The following is a 13,400-nucleotide window of genomic DNA, read 5'->3' on the forward strand; positions in this document are numbered from 1 at the left end:
CTGGTGCTCCTCAAAACGGCGCCTTTTGATGACCTGGGAGCGCGCCAGAAATGACGTGCACTGGGAGTAGCGCGCAGCAAAGCGTGGTCGAGGTAAGTGGGGAAACGACCTTAGATTGAAGTTGGGGGAAACTTGTGGAGAACAGCAGATAATTCACAGCCCTTTCCTCTTAGGTTTGGTGCAAGCAACCCAATAGTGCAATCCAAAGCAGGCTTACCACCCTTATAAATCCATTTAAATCCATGGGCTTAGAGGGGTGAAGATCTGTTAAGGATTGCATTGCCAACAGTACTTCGGCTATTCAGATAACCATTTTTATGCCCTTTGCTTTTAAGGCACCACCATGGTGTTACATTTTAATGTATTTGCATCCGGGTTTTTTTGTGGGGGGGGGGGAGAGGGGGAATACTGGCCACCATAATAATATTGTCCAATGCACTGGTGACTTTTTCGCATCTGCAACGCATGCCGTAGCAAATCTGCCGTTTCTTATGACATACCTAGTATTTCTCTGTGCATTCCCCGTATTAAAATCAAAACCTTCATGCATCTTTGTGTAAGTAAAGACGTATCCTGCAGAAGTGCATACGCCATTCGATCAGGGCAACGGTCTCCCACTCTTGCTTCCTAGAAAACACCCACCCCGCTGGATTAGTTTTCATGCAGTACATTCCAAAATGCAACTGCTGCTTCCTTTTTCTACAGTGCTGAGAACAGAAAGAGACACTCAGGACAACACACTATAAAAACCCCCCACCCCTTTTCCTTGTACAAAATACTGTTTAAAAACCCCGAACGTCCTTCAAGTAAATTGCTGCAATGCTTGGCTTCCCCCCACAGGCTCATGTCGTCCTTCAATAGACCACAAAGTTGTCTTGATCAGAAGATGCTACGGCAGAAGGGCCTCGGACATCACGACGATCTGAATTGTGCTCCTGGAAAAATCCTGCCTTCCCCAAGAAGAATCTCTTTTTTTTTCACATTTTTGTTGGAAGTCAGCAGCTTCGGCAACTTCCCGGCAGCTAAAAAGTGCTTTTTAAAAAAAAAACAACTTCAGCCAAAGGTTGTGTTTGGGAAGAGATTAAAACCAAACCGTGGAGATGGCTCTTCCTCATTTAGACAACGTGGATTCACGTCCAAGCAGCCTAACAGAGGAAGGGCTTGTACGGGTAAGAGACGGGGGTAGCTTGGTTGCACTGGGCCCTTCATTTCCCCACCCAAGTTCTCGTTTTTTAGTCGTGCTGGGAAGCTCATGGTGTGCAGGAACAGCATATGGTGCAAGGCACACATGGTCACCGGAGCAGAGAGCAGAGTCACACTAAAGTCCCAGGCTTTGAATCCTCGTGCCAGAACAGTCTCTGTTCACTGCCTTGCAAATCACCTTCCAATGAGTTCCGATCGCCGCTGCTCAGCTGGCTCGTCTCGGCGTACGTCCTGCCAGACAAAAGAAATACAGACTTGAGTGATGTGCATGACAAGGCCAGATTTCGAATGCTTGGCCACAGAGAGAGTGCCGCCCGGAGAGCCGTCATTATGCAGGATTGTCCCTGGGATCTAAATCTGTCCCTGGTAATTAAGGCCCCAAAAGTTCAGGCCTCAGCTATATAATAATAGCCCCCACTAAATATGGGTTTAGGTCACAGACAAAACTTGTGTGGGTTCCCCACCCCCCACGAGCATGTTGCCACTGGTCATTTATAATGTTCTTTGTAAGATAATATCCATTATAATGAGGTATGAAATCAGTGGTGGGATTCAAATAATTTAACAACCAGTTCTGGTGGTGGGATTCAAATGATTTAACAACTGGTTGTTTACAAGCACCATTTTAACAACCGGTTCCGCCAAAGTGGTGCGAACCTGCTGAATCCCACCACTGTATGAAATGCATTTATTTAGCTTTCTCTTCTATTTCATTTGGAAGAGTTAGAAGAGGCAATACACAGTTGGAGGAGGAGGAGGAGGGCTGGTTTTCATTCCCCACTTTCCTTTCCTTTAAGCAGTCTCAAAGACGGCTACAATTACAATCCCTTCTTCTCCCCACAACAGATACCTTGTGAGGAAGGTGGGGCTGAGAGAGTTCTGCAAGAACTGTGACTGGCCCAAGATCACCCAGCCGGCTTGTGGCGGAGGAGGGGGAAACAAACCCAGTTCACCCGATAAGAGTCTACCACTCTTAACCACTGCACTATGCTCGCTTAAAACAACAACAAAAATCAATAATAACCATGACAACAACAACAACAACAACAACAATAATAATCCTTTATTTGGCATAACAATAATCATAACACAATAAAAAACCTGAGATAAAAGGTACACAAATACAAAGGTTTAAGATAGAATATAAATTATTGATTGTGCATCACCTCCAGTAAAAATTGTGCTACCAATTCACAAGTTTCATAGTCAGAATTGTCCACCATGACATTATGTATAGTTTTAAAAACCGGGAACAGAAGTAAGGTGAAAAGAGGAGAGCCACTTCTATGCAAGTAGAGCTTGTCCAGTGTCCCTAACAACAGACAAATGAACCGCTTGGATTCAAAGGGGCTCCCTCCGGCCCTAACTGCAATTGTGGCATTGGCCAGGGCTCAGGACCAGAACTTTGGTGAAGAGCTGCCATACTAATGACAGCACACACCTCAATGTGCTAAGCCCTGGGGTAAAGATAAAGGTAGTCCCCTGTGCAAGCCCAGGGGGCTTACTGACCCATGGGGTAATGCCACATCCCAACATTGACGAAGCAGACTATGTTTTAAAGGGTGGCTAGCAACTGCCTTTCTCAGCCGACTACCCTTTACCCCTTGCCAGGATGGAAAGCAGAGTCCACCTGCAGCTGGCTACCTGAAACTGACTTCCGTTGGGATTGAACTCATGCCGTGAGCAGAACTTGGACAGCAGTACTGCAGCTTACCACTGCTCAAAAAAGTAGTAACTGATCATTGCTGCTATACAGCTCTAAACAACTACATAATAATATTCTTAAGAAGTTTGGTTAAAAGCCAGCCGGCATGGTCTGTATCCCTCATAAAGGACCATTTCGGAGGCCTGAATGAATGCTAACACTTCACTAGGCAATTGCCACACATGAAGCTGTCTTATGTTGAGTCAGATGGCTTTGGTTCTGGGAACCTGAGAGAGTGCATCTGCCCATATATTCCTGCTTGGGCGCTACAATTGGGGGGTGGGGGAGGCTGGCTGTTCTGCCTCCCCCTTTGGAAGTAAGGGGGGTGGGGGCAGTCTGGTGGGCCTTCTTTACAGCGGTCCCTACAATGTGGAATGCCTTCTCTCCAGAAATTCGCCGGACGCCTACTCTCATAGAGTTTTGGCACCTGGCGAAGACTGTCCTCATCACTGGGCGTTTGGCTGATTCCCCCTGCTAGGAGGGGAGGTCCTAGGGCCGTGGTGGCGAACCTTTGGCACTCCAGATGTTATGGACTACAATTCCCAATTGGCCATGCTGGCAGGGGCTGATGGGAATTGTAGTCCATAACATCTGGAGTGCCAAAGGTTTGCCACCACTGCCCTAGGTATTCACACACCCCTCCCTTTTTTGTGGGTGTGTGCGGGAGATTTTATATGGTGTTTGGGTTTTTAGGATGGGCTTTTACTGTGATTTTACTGTTGTGATTTTATTATTATTATTATGGTTTTTATTGTACTGAGACTGCAGTAAAGGGGAGGAATAAACGTAAACAAACAAACAAACAAATAGAAATAGACTAACTGGTCCATCACGGTCAGTGCTATTGACTTGGACAAGCAGTGGCTCTCCAGGCCTCAGGCTGAAATCCTTCAGATCATCTATTACCTGATTCTTTTAATTTCAGACATCAGTGACGGAACCTGGGACCATCCGTTTGCCGGGCAAATTCTGTACACAGATCCAAAGCCCCTCCCCCTGAGTGGAACTTCACACAAGACAGGCTAAGCAACAATAAGCTTGCAGCCGGCCCATCAAAAAAACAGGCATGTGCACACACTCAAATCTGACAGGTACTGTCTCTGCTTACCATGCAATCCTAAATGGAGTTACCCCCTTCTACCTCCATTGAAGTACATGGGCTTAGAAGTGAGTAGCTTTGCTTAGGATGACACTACAGATCTGCTTAGGATGGCACTACAGCTGCTAGCCTTAAGAGTATTTAAATACAATCTCATTCCTACAGGCACAATCCGTCCTTGGACAGAAGGGCCTTTGTTCCGATAGATAACAGGTGGAGTTAAAGAACGAAGGGAGGGAGTAGATGCAAAACGAGAAGCAGAGGCATGAAAAGTTTTTTTTGAGTGGCACTGGAGTGACACTCCGGGGAGAATCACCATCAGAAAAAAGCTGCATGGAAATGGCCGCTGAGAAGGGCCCCCGGAGCTGTTTCCATAGGGCAATTTCTCTGTTGCATGGATATCCCACCCCAATCTTCCAACAATGGGAAGCACTAGCCTCCTTCAAAGCCGGCTCTCATGGGAAAATAGGTATGTAATGAGTACAGTTCCAGAAGGGGGACATTCACGTATCCACCTAGCTAGAAAAGCTTATTTTTCTGCTGGGTGTTGAGGCATGTCAAACTCTCTCAATCATGCAAAGAGTACCAGAGTTTTTACCACAGCTTGGCATTCAGTTGCAACTTCAGTGCATCTTGTTCTAATCCCAGAGTTATTCCCACTCCTGCAGATGAAAATGGTTATCTGGTTCATCCTTGGCCAAAAGTCCCCCTTGAATGCTGGTGGGATTAGAGATGATGCACGCTCCATCTATCCATGGAATGAGCTGCCATGTTGAGTGTGCTTCCAATGAGGCCCAATTTGCATAGCTCAGGTCGGGGGGCGAGGTCTATGTGCAAAATGCTTATATCACATGTTACTTTAGACCAGGGGTAGGGAACCTGCAGCTCTCCAGATGTTCAGGAACTACAATTCCCATCAGCCCCAGTTAGCATGGCCAATTGGCCATGCTAACTGGGGCTGATGGGAATTGTAGTTCCTGAACATCTGGAGAGCCGCAGGTTCCCTACCCCTGCTTTAGACAATGGAGGAGTAGAAATTCATGTCCCCCTCCATACCTCACTGATAAACAAGATCCTCTGCCTTTAGCTGGCTGCAGTTCATGTAAGAGCATTTACGTGGCATATGTGTGGAGCCAATATGGTGCAGTGGTTAAGACCAGCGGACTTTAATCTGAAGAACAGAGTTTGATTCCCCACTCCTCCAGATGAAGCCTGCTGGGTGACCTTGAGCCAGTCACAGTTCTCTCAGAACTCTCTCGGCCCCACCTGTTGTGGGGAGGGGAAGGAGTTAGTAGGCCACTCTGAGCCGCCTTAAAGGCAGAGAAAAAGTGGGGGATAAAAAAAATAATCCAATTTTTTGCAGCTTTAAACAGTCACTTGGTGATTGTGTACATCAGCTGGTCACTTACATCAAATGCATGCTGGAACAATTCTGCAACTTCTGCAGTGTGCATCCAAGTTGCAACTGAGACCCAAGCCAGCTTGGTACCTCAGTGACTGATGAGCAAGTCATACTTCCTGGAATAGAAGCAATTGGAAACTTCCAGTTCTATCCGGTCTTTCCCAACCAAGTCTGCCCACAGATAAGGATGGAAACCTGGCCTCCTGCCAGCGCCACCACAGGCTCGACAAGAGTGTCTTCCTTCCTCAGCAACGTGTCATAACTGCCAGGGATCTAAAATGGCAGCAATGGCATACCCTCTGTGAATGTGGCTGCACTTGATTCCTTCTGGAAGAGGGCTAAAGTGATGTACAACCTTTCCCACCTGAGAGTTCAAATTACCAAATGAATAGCAGCTAGAGATCCACGCTTTCATGCAGTGCCGAAGTCTAAAGCCTGCTCTGGAAATAAATGCTCACAAGCGGAACTGTCCAAAAATGCAGGATGTCACATCATGCATCCTGGAAAACTCCATGGTGTAGAACTACATGGTGCAGGCTGATAAGAGGCTTGTTAGCACTGGGGCCTAAATAAAGAGGCTTGGTTTTTAGATTTTCTAAATCAGGATGGGCCTTAAGCCTGCTAAAGGTTTCTCCTGTAAACTGAATGTTGTAGGAAACAGGATGGTGAGCACAGACTGGCTTACGTTGCCTCTCCAGCACAATCTTCCAGGACATCAGTGAATTCCTGCCTTTGTCCCTTTTTAGTCTAGATCCAGGCCAGAGGGAAAGGTTTGCAGGAGGCCTTCAGTGATGCTGCCGATGATCAGAGATAAAGCAGCGAATGAGCACGGGCTGCTTGAGCGCCCCTAATGAGGCTGGCCGACGCTCCGGGAGGCAGCTGCTCCACACGCATTCTGACCGCAAGGGTGAACCAGCAAGGCTATTATTATACGCCACTCACCTGCTGTGCAGTGGATGGGTGCCATACATAGTTCCGTAAGAGCTGGCGTAAGAGGAATGAGACAACGTATCGTAATCAGAAAGCGCGATCTGATTCCGCCAGTTCCCAGAGGCATTTGTAGAAGATGCTAAAAGAAGGGGGGGGAAAATAACTGGTGAATAATTTTTTTAGCTGGCTAGCAATCTTAAGAGCAAGAAGAATTGGTTTTTGCACCCTGCTTTTCTCTAGCTTAAAGGAATCTCAAAACGGTTTACAGTCACCTTCTCCCCTTGTCCTGTAACAGTCCACCGCTCTTAACCACTACTGTCTTCCACAGATGTGTACAAATGTGCAGAATATGGCTGCATTTTAAGGCTGTTTTGAGAAGGCTTATGGGTCAGACCAGAAGCCTAGAATCCTGCCTCAAGCAACACTGACCTAGGAAACTCACTGCCACTAGAAGCAGCAGTGACAGAGACATGATCAAGGGAGATGAATTCACAGACGATACTGACAAACTCGATCACCGACTCGGGAGAATGCAGCCTGTTTAATGCCACTAGATCAGTTCTTCTGGAGTCACCAAGTGAACAACAGCAAACTGTGCACTCTGCTGCTTTTTGTGATTATTTTTGTTGTGATGCTGTATATATTACAACAGAATAATCGTGAAAATACCGTGACTCTTTCCCTCTGTACACATTTCTCAAGGTTTTTCTTGCTGCAAGAACTATGGCTTCTGTCTTAAATAATTTACCAAACAGTGGAAACCATAAACAGAATTATACACAATCTAACTCCTTTGATGTTGGTGGGTTCAGAATGGAATATCCCGTTTAAGATGACCCTGCAAGTTCAGATAGGCCCCTTCTGCACATGCAGAATAATGAACTTTCAATCCACTTTCAATCCTCTTTGAAGCTGTGTGGAATAGCATAATCCACCTGCAAACAATTGTGAAAGAGGATTGAAAGTGCATTATTCTGCATGTGCGGAAGGGGTCTTAAAGTCAGAGGGATTTACTCCCAAGAACTGCATTGTCAGCCTTTTTGTTAACTTTAGATTTTAATCTATCCTCAATTTGCATGCATTTCTTTCTTGCTATTTATCAATTAAATGTTATCTTTTTGGACATATGCGATTAGAAGGCCCCATGCTGTCACACTTTTTCGGGTCTTCCAAGAAATATCTGCCAGGACTTCTGAAAGCTTGCGTATTACAATCATTTTGTTCGATAGTCTCACATTACCTCTGACCACTTCCTTTGGGTCAACTGTCTTATCAGAACATTCGGCATTTCTTGCATCTGCAAGGTTCGGCAATAATGACCTAATGGTTGAAACTGCAGCACCAGTCCTATAATTTCTATGTGCTTGCCCCACTGTACAAGCATTTTGGGTGCCTCTGCTGCTTCCTGCTGTGGTTTAAGGAATGTCCTTAACCATTTGGACCTGGTTCGTGTGGGTGGCAGGATATGGGACTGGTGGAACCTCCTGTGTGAGCCAGTAAGCTGGTCCCTAGTTTCTCAACCTTCAGAGTACTCTTCATGGCCAATTACTTTGCAAACCAGTTTGGGCATCCTGTCAAAACCCATAAGGCGGGGATGGTTGCACAAAATACATAAGCTGAATCCAGAGCAGCCGGCTAAGCATGGAGGCAGCCTCTTATATAGTATTCTATCTAGGCTGTCAGAATGAGAAAGAGTATTTTTTACCTAGGGAGTCAAGTGAGTACAGCAGGCAAATACAGAAGCAGCAAATTGCCTCGAAACCAGTCCCATTGAAAGTACAAGCAATAAGAATTTGTATCTTTAGCCAACCATATACCTAACAGTAGCTTTTGGAGGAGCACCAAACTCTATACAGAATCAGATAGAATTATTGTAGTGAGTATGTTAGTACAGCCATGTTGGTTCAAACCAATTGTCCATCTACTCCAGTATTCTGTTTCACACAGTGGGTAATCGGGTGTCCCTGACAGGTCTGTAAACAGGGGGCTTAGTAACGTTGCCCTCAGCACTTGTATTCAGAAGGATACTGCCCCTGAACACGGATATTTTACATAATCGTCATGGCTTATAGCCGTTGATGACTCTGCCCTCCATGAATTTCTCAACCCCACTGTTACGGTCATCCGAACTAGTAGCTGTTACTCTATCCTGTGGCAGTAAGTTCCATAAGTTAATTCCTTATGAGAGCAAGCCAAAATGATTGACAGACAAATAATAAAAGTTGTCAAAATGATTTTGTTGCTTCATATTTTAATTTGGAGAACAGGTGGTGGTTTTTCTTGCTTACCCCTGAACAGTTCATACATACACATTAAAAATTATAATACCGGAGGGGTTTTTTCTCCCTGAGAAAGAATTCAGGCTAGGCTACATAAGAGAAGACAAAGAGTTTGGCTTTATACTCCACCTTTCTCTCCTGTAAGAAGACTCAAGGCAGCTTACAAACGCCTTTCCCTTCCTCTCCCCACAACAGACACTTTGGAAGGCAAGGTGGGGCTGAGAGGTTTCTGAGAGGACTGTGAATAGTCCAAGGTCACCCAGCAGTCTTTATGCGGAGGAGTGGGGAATCAAACCCACTTCTCCAGATCAGAGTCCATCTGCTCTTCACCACTACACCCCACTGCCTCTCACAAAGGCTAATGAAACCCAACAGAACAATAATAAAACCAAAGGGAAAAACCAGCTGATGAGCCACCAGAGACTAGGCTGGGAAGGATTCTCCCGCAGGATGATGTACTGACAGAGAAGGCCTCCTCCCACGATCCTGTCAAACTAACCACAAAGCGGTTGGGCCTCAGGGGGGATCATATGAGGAGAGCCGATCCTCACAGTGCACAAGGCCTAGACTGTCTAGGGCTTAAAGTATTATTCACCTTGCCTTGGGCCCCAAAACTAATAGGCAACCAATGCAGCTCCTTCCCCACACCTGCCTTATAGTTAATACCTCTCCGGAGCAGGAATCTGCATTCTGCAACCACTGCACTTTCCAGGTAGGTTTTGGGATAGTTCCAAGTGCTAGGCATTGATGTAATACAAACATGAAAGTTGGATGAAAGAAGCTTTCCAGTGCCCGATTTTCCGGAAATGGAGTTTGTCGATAACTCTGATGCCATCATTGTTCTGAAAATTCTCCCCCTGTAGTTGACCTGACTGCCAAGTGCTCCCGGGGGCGGGGTCTGCCCCATCGCCAGGACGGTCACTCGGAAACTCAGTGTAGCAGCCACAAGGGGGCCTGTCATGATGGCAGCAAGAAGGGCAGCTGCAACAGCAGGGGTGCAGCTGGAGCCCTTTGAGACCCCAATGCCACTGCTGCCAGCAGCTCTCCAAGGTTCAGCCCATCTGCGACAATGGGGAGGGGGGAAGAGGCTGTAGATGCAGCATTGGATTCTCTTGACACCTTGCAGAATCGCTAACTCTTGCAAGACCTTAGAACCGGCTTGGAAGCAGTTCAATGAAAAGGGGGCTGGGCTCTCTCTTCGGGGCATGTGGGTCAGCCTCAGTGGAAAGGAAGGGGAAGCAGGACCAGACACAACTCTGCAGGGCCTGTAAGACGGAGCTGTTCCACCAGGCATGCAGAGGAGGAAGCGACGGTGCTCTATCATGCGGCCTCCCTCCCTCTCTTCCTCCCCCTCCCTTTCCCTTCCTTTATTTTGTTCTGTCATTCCTTCTTACATAGGTATGAATGAGGAACATGAGAGATTTATCTGTTCAACGTGCCAAATTTTAACACAATCTCGAGGGACTGCGTTGATTTCATTGTCACTTTATGCCGCAAGCCGCCCTGAGCCCACGAGGGGAAGGGGGGGCTGAGAAATAGAACACAACCCATACATAACAAAGCAGATGCTGCAAATCCCCTCTTTAGTCCTGAGCCTCTGGAAGCCCCAAACGGGGGAGGCAGAAAAGGAACACAAGAGGTGAAGGAACGTCTGAGGACTCCCACTAGCTGTGATATGAATGACTCTATGGATGAATTTCTTAAGAGCAGCGGCCTCACCTGCGACTCAGTGCCAAGCGGACTGGTAAGCCATGCATCTTTGGACCACTGTCCTGTCCAGAGCCTGACTCTGTCCAGAGCCCTGCTCTGAGACAGGCAGGAAGCTCCTACATGTGCCTGCTTCTCCACTAATCACAACAGAGGAGCAGCTCTCCACGAACAATAAGGGTGAATGAAAGCTATACCGAAAAGAACAGGGAGGCTGCTTTGGTCAGGGGGGCTCTTTGCATTGGAGCCCCTGTGCCTGCAAGAGATTGCTCGAGCGGGTTAAGACATCAGTGAGGACCACACAGGCACAAATGAGGGAAAGACAACTGTAGCAAAGGGCTCGTTACCTGATGAGAATGATGACGCACGGCTGCTTGGACAACACGGCACCTGCAATCCGGCAAAGCCCAGGCTCCTCTGCGATCCCCTGTCATCAAAGCCCACCTGCAGGCCGAGAGCCGGGTCTTTCTGACCAGAGGCACGCTGGTACCAACCGCGAAGATGCTCCGCTACTAAGGCCTTGTGAATGTTCTTGGTGATGTGCTCAGATTTCGCAGACTGCTTCCGTGGCAGGCGCAGGGTGGCGTAAGGGTTGTGCGGCACTCGTTCCATCTGGTCCTCGTGGAAGGACCTGAATTCCCGATACCGACGCTCGTATCCATAGTGTGCCGATGAACGGTAGGAAGGGTTGACCGTGTATTGCCCCTCTGTGCCATTCTCGTACATATAAGGACCGTTACAGTACACGTCATACTCCACATAGGGGGCGTAGCCAGAAATATAGCTGTTGGCCGGTGGCTGCACTTGATTTTTGTGATACACACCATTGCGGACATCTTTTGGAGCCAGGTTTGGCATGCTTCCTGAATTGGCAGTGGAAATGTTTGGTTTCTTAGACTGCCTTCTGTTCCTTGTCCGATTGTCCAGAGTCTGGGCAGTATAGCAGGGGTTGGGGGCCACACAATAATATTCTGTGCTCGACTGGCTGGTGTAGGACGATCCGTCGTCCAGGATTTCTGTACTGCTGCTTCTCTGGGATTTTGAAATGGTAAACAATGGCTTTTCACTAGAAGTCTCGGACAGTAAGTTGGTTTGAGACTCCAAGCTGCCTCTTCGCTGCCTGAAGTGCTGAGGGGAGACGTCTGGCCTGGGAAGACAGAAAATTGTGTGTGTTACAAACACAGACAGCGGCTCTATCCAACACTGAGAAGCGCAGGGCGCAGTATTCCTGGATTACAGAAAGGTATAGACTTGGGCAGCTTCTGTATGGGGACGATTCCCTGTTTTGCTCAGCTGCGGCAAAAGAAAAGGCATTTGCGGTGGCAATGGAACTTCTCCGTGCGGGTTTTCCTTTGCATCCACAATCCCCACCAGGCCTTTTGACATTTTTGAAAAAATGCGTGATTGGTGTTTGGAATATGCTGCCACAGGAGGTGGTGATGGCCACTAACCTGGATAGCTTTAAAAAGGGCTTGGACAGATTTATGGAGGAGAAGTCGATCTATGGCTATTAATCTTGATCCTCCTTGATCTCAGATTGCAAATGCCTTAGCAGACCAGGTGCTCAGGAGCAGCAGCAGCAGCAGAAGGCCATTGCTTTCACATCCTGCACGTGAGCCCCCAAAGGCACCTGGTGGGCCATGCGAGTAGCAGAGTGCTGGACTAGATAGACTCTGGTCTGATCCAGTAGGCTAGTTCTTATGTTCTTATGTTCTTATGGAACTGTAGCAATTTCTTGCGAAGAAGAAAAAGCAGAGTTGGTTTTTATACCCCACTTTTCTCTACCTATAAGGAGTCTCAAAGCGGTTTACAAACTCCTTCTCTTCCCCTTCCTACAACAGGCACCTTGTGAGGTAGGTGGGGCTGAGAGAGTTCTGAAGGAGAATTGTAATTGGTCCAAGGTCACTCAGCAGGCTTCATGTGGAGAAGTGGAGAAACAAATCCAGTGCGTCAGATAAGAGTCTGCCGCTCCTAACCATTTAACCATGTTGGCTCTCAAACAAACTGCTAAAAACCCACTGATGGTGGGTTGGGGAAAAATGGCAGGAAGGAAGAGAAATGCTGGACGTGGGCTGGCAGTTGCAACAACCCACACCTTCCTCAAACCTGCTCTGGGTATGATATTTCCTGAAAGACAGGTTTGGGAAAAACTGGAAAGTAGGGGAATGCATGATAATGTCCCATGGAAACACAAAGAAAAAAAAACTGCTGCTGTTGACCTGGAGCTAGAACCCCGTGTGGAAGCAACCCCAGGTTGAATGATGTCAAAAACTTCCTATGTCTCAGAGCAGTTCAGTTATAGAGCAAACTACACAGGAAATACTATAATAGGAGGCTGGACTACAGGGTCTATTCTATTCTACTTTATTTTATTCCTACATGTAGAAATGCAGTGTTCGATTATCATAGATGGTGTTAAACTATGAAGCACAGCTGTGATTTACATGCATGCACATCAGTTAACACACAGTGAAAACCAGTGGTGGGATCCAAAAATTTTAATAACAGGTTCCGATGGTGGTGGGATTCAAACAGTGGCGCCACCGCACACACGCACCTGCAGTTCTTATTGGGCAGGGAGGTTGCTTTAGTAACCCCTTCTTGGCACTCAGAAAAAATTAGTAACCACTTCTAGAGAAGTGGTGAGAACTGGTTGGATCCCACCTCTGGTGACAACCCAATGCACTGAGACACATAGCAACAGAAGTCAGATTAGATGCTGTGAAAGTTCTCTCCGGTATTGGAATCAAGTGATGAATATGCATTTCTGAATTAGCCACATTCACCTGGGCTAGGCCTTGAAAATACATCAAGAAACAAAACTTAGGCAAATGGTATTGCTACAGCTCCGTTCAGCATCCTTTTGATCAATAGAAGGGGGGGGGGGGTGGTTCTCCTTTAGGCAACTGATTCCCTTTCCCAGTATCTGGGGCTGTTGATACATTTAGCGGAAGATATTTAATAGCAGGAAATAAAAGATGGGAGTTAAAGTAAACATCCAGCTTATAGGATGTACAGAGATCCCAAGACTATGAAAAAGTACATATCACTTGGGGCAGAAAATTACAAGGGGAT

At 47.0% G+C, this 13,400-nt stretch overlaps 1 protein-coding gene across 10 annotated transcripts in view; it reads right to left on the bottom strand.

Moving 5' to 3' along the window:
- Window positions 1–328: 328 nt before the first annotated feature.
- The window catches only part of FRMD4B (FERM domain containing 4B), a 287,088-nt gene continuing 274,016 nt past the window's right edge, over window positions 329–13,400 (bottom strand). For 9 of the 10 annotated variants that reach the window (XM_048489959.1, XM_048489957.1, XM_048489955.1 and 6 more), the window contains 3 exons: window positions 10,673–11,472; window positions 6,352–6,478; window positions 329–1,434 (listed from right to left, as the gene is read on the bottom strand). In XM_048489959.1, the coding sequence (XP_048345916.1) occupies window positions 1,314–1,434; window positions 6,352–6,478; window positions 10,673–11,472 (1,048 nt within the window). In that variant the 3' untranslated portion in view covers window positions 329–1,313. The remainder of the gene's footprint in view (window positions 1,435–6,351; window positions 6,479–10,672; window positions 11,473–13,400) is intronic. The other variant, XM_048489960.1, reaches the window with a different exon arrangement.

The sequence above is a fragment of the Sphaerodactylus townsendi genome, linkage group LG03 (assembly GCF_021028975.2).
Source record: "Sphaerodactylus townsendi isolate TG3544 linkage group LG03, MPM_Stown_v2.3, whole genome shotgun sequence".
NCBI lineage: Eukaryota > Metazoa > Chordata > Lepidosauria > Squamata > Sphaerodactylidae > Sphaerodactylus > Sphaerodactylus townsendi.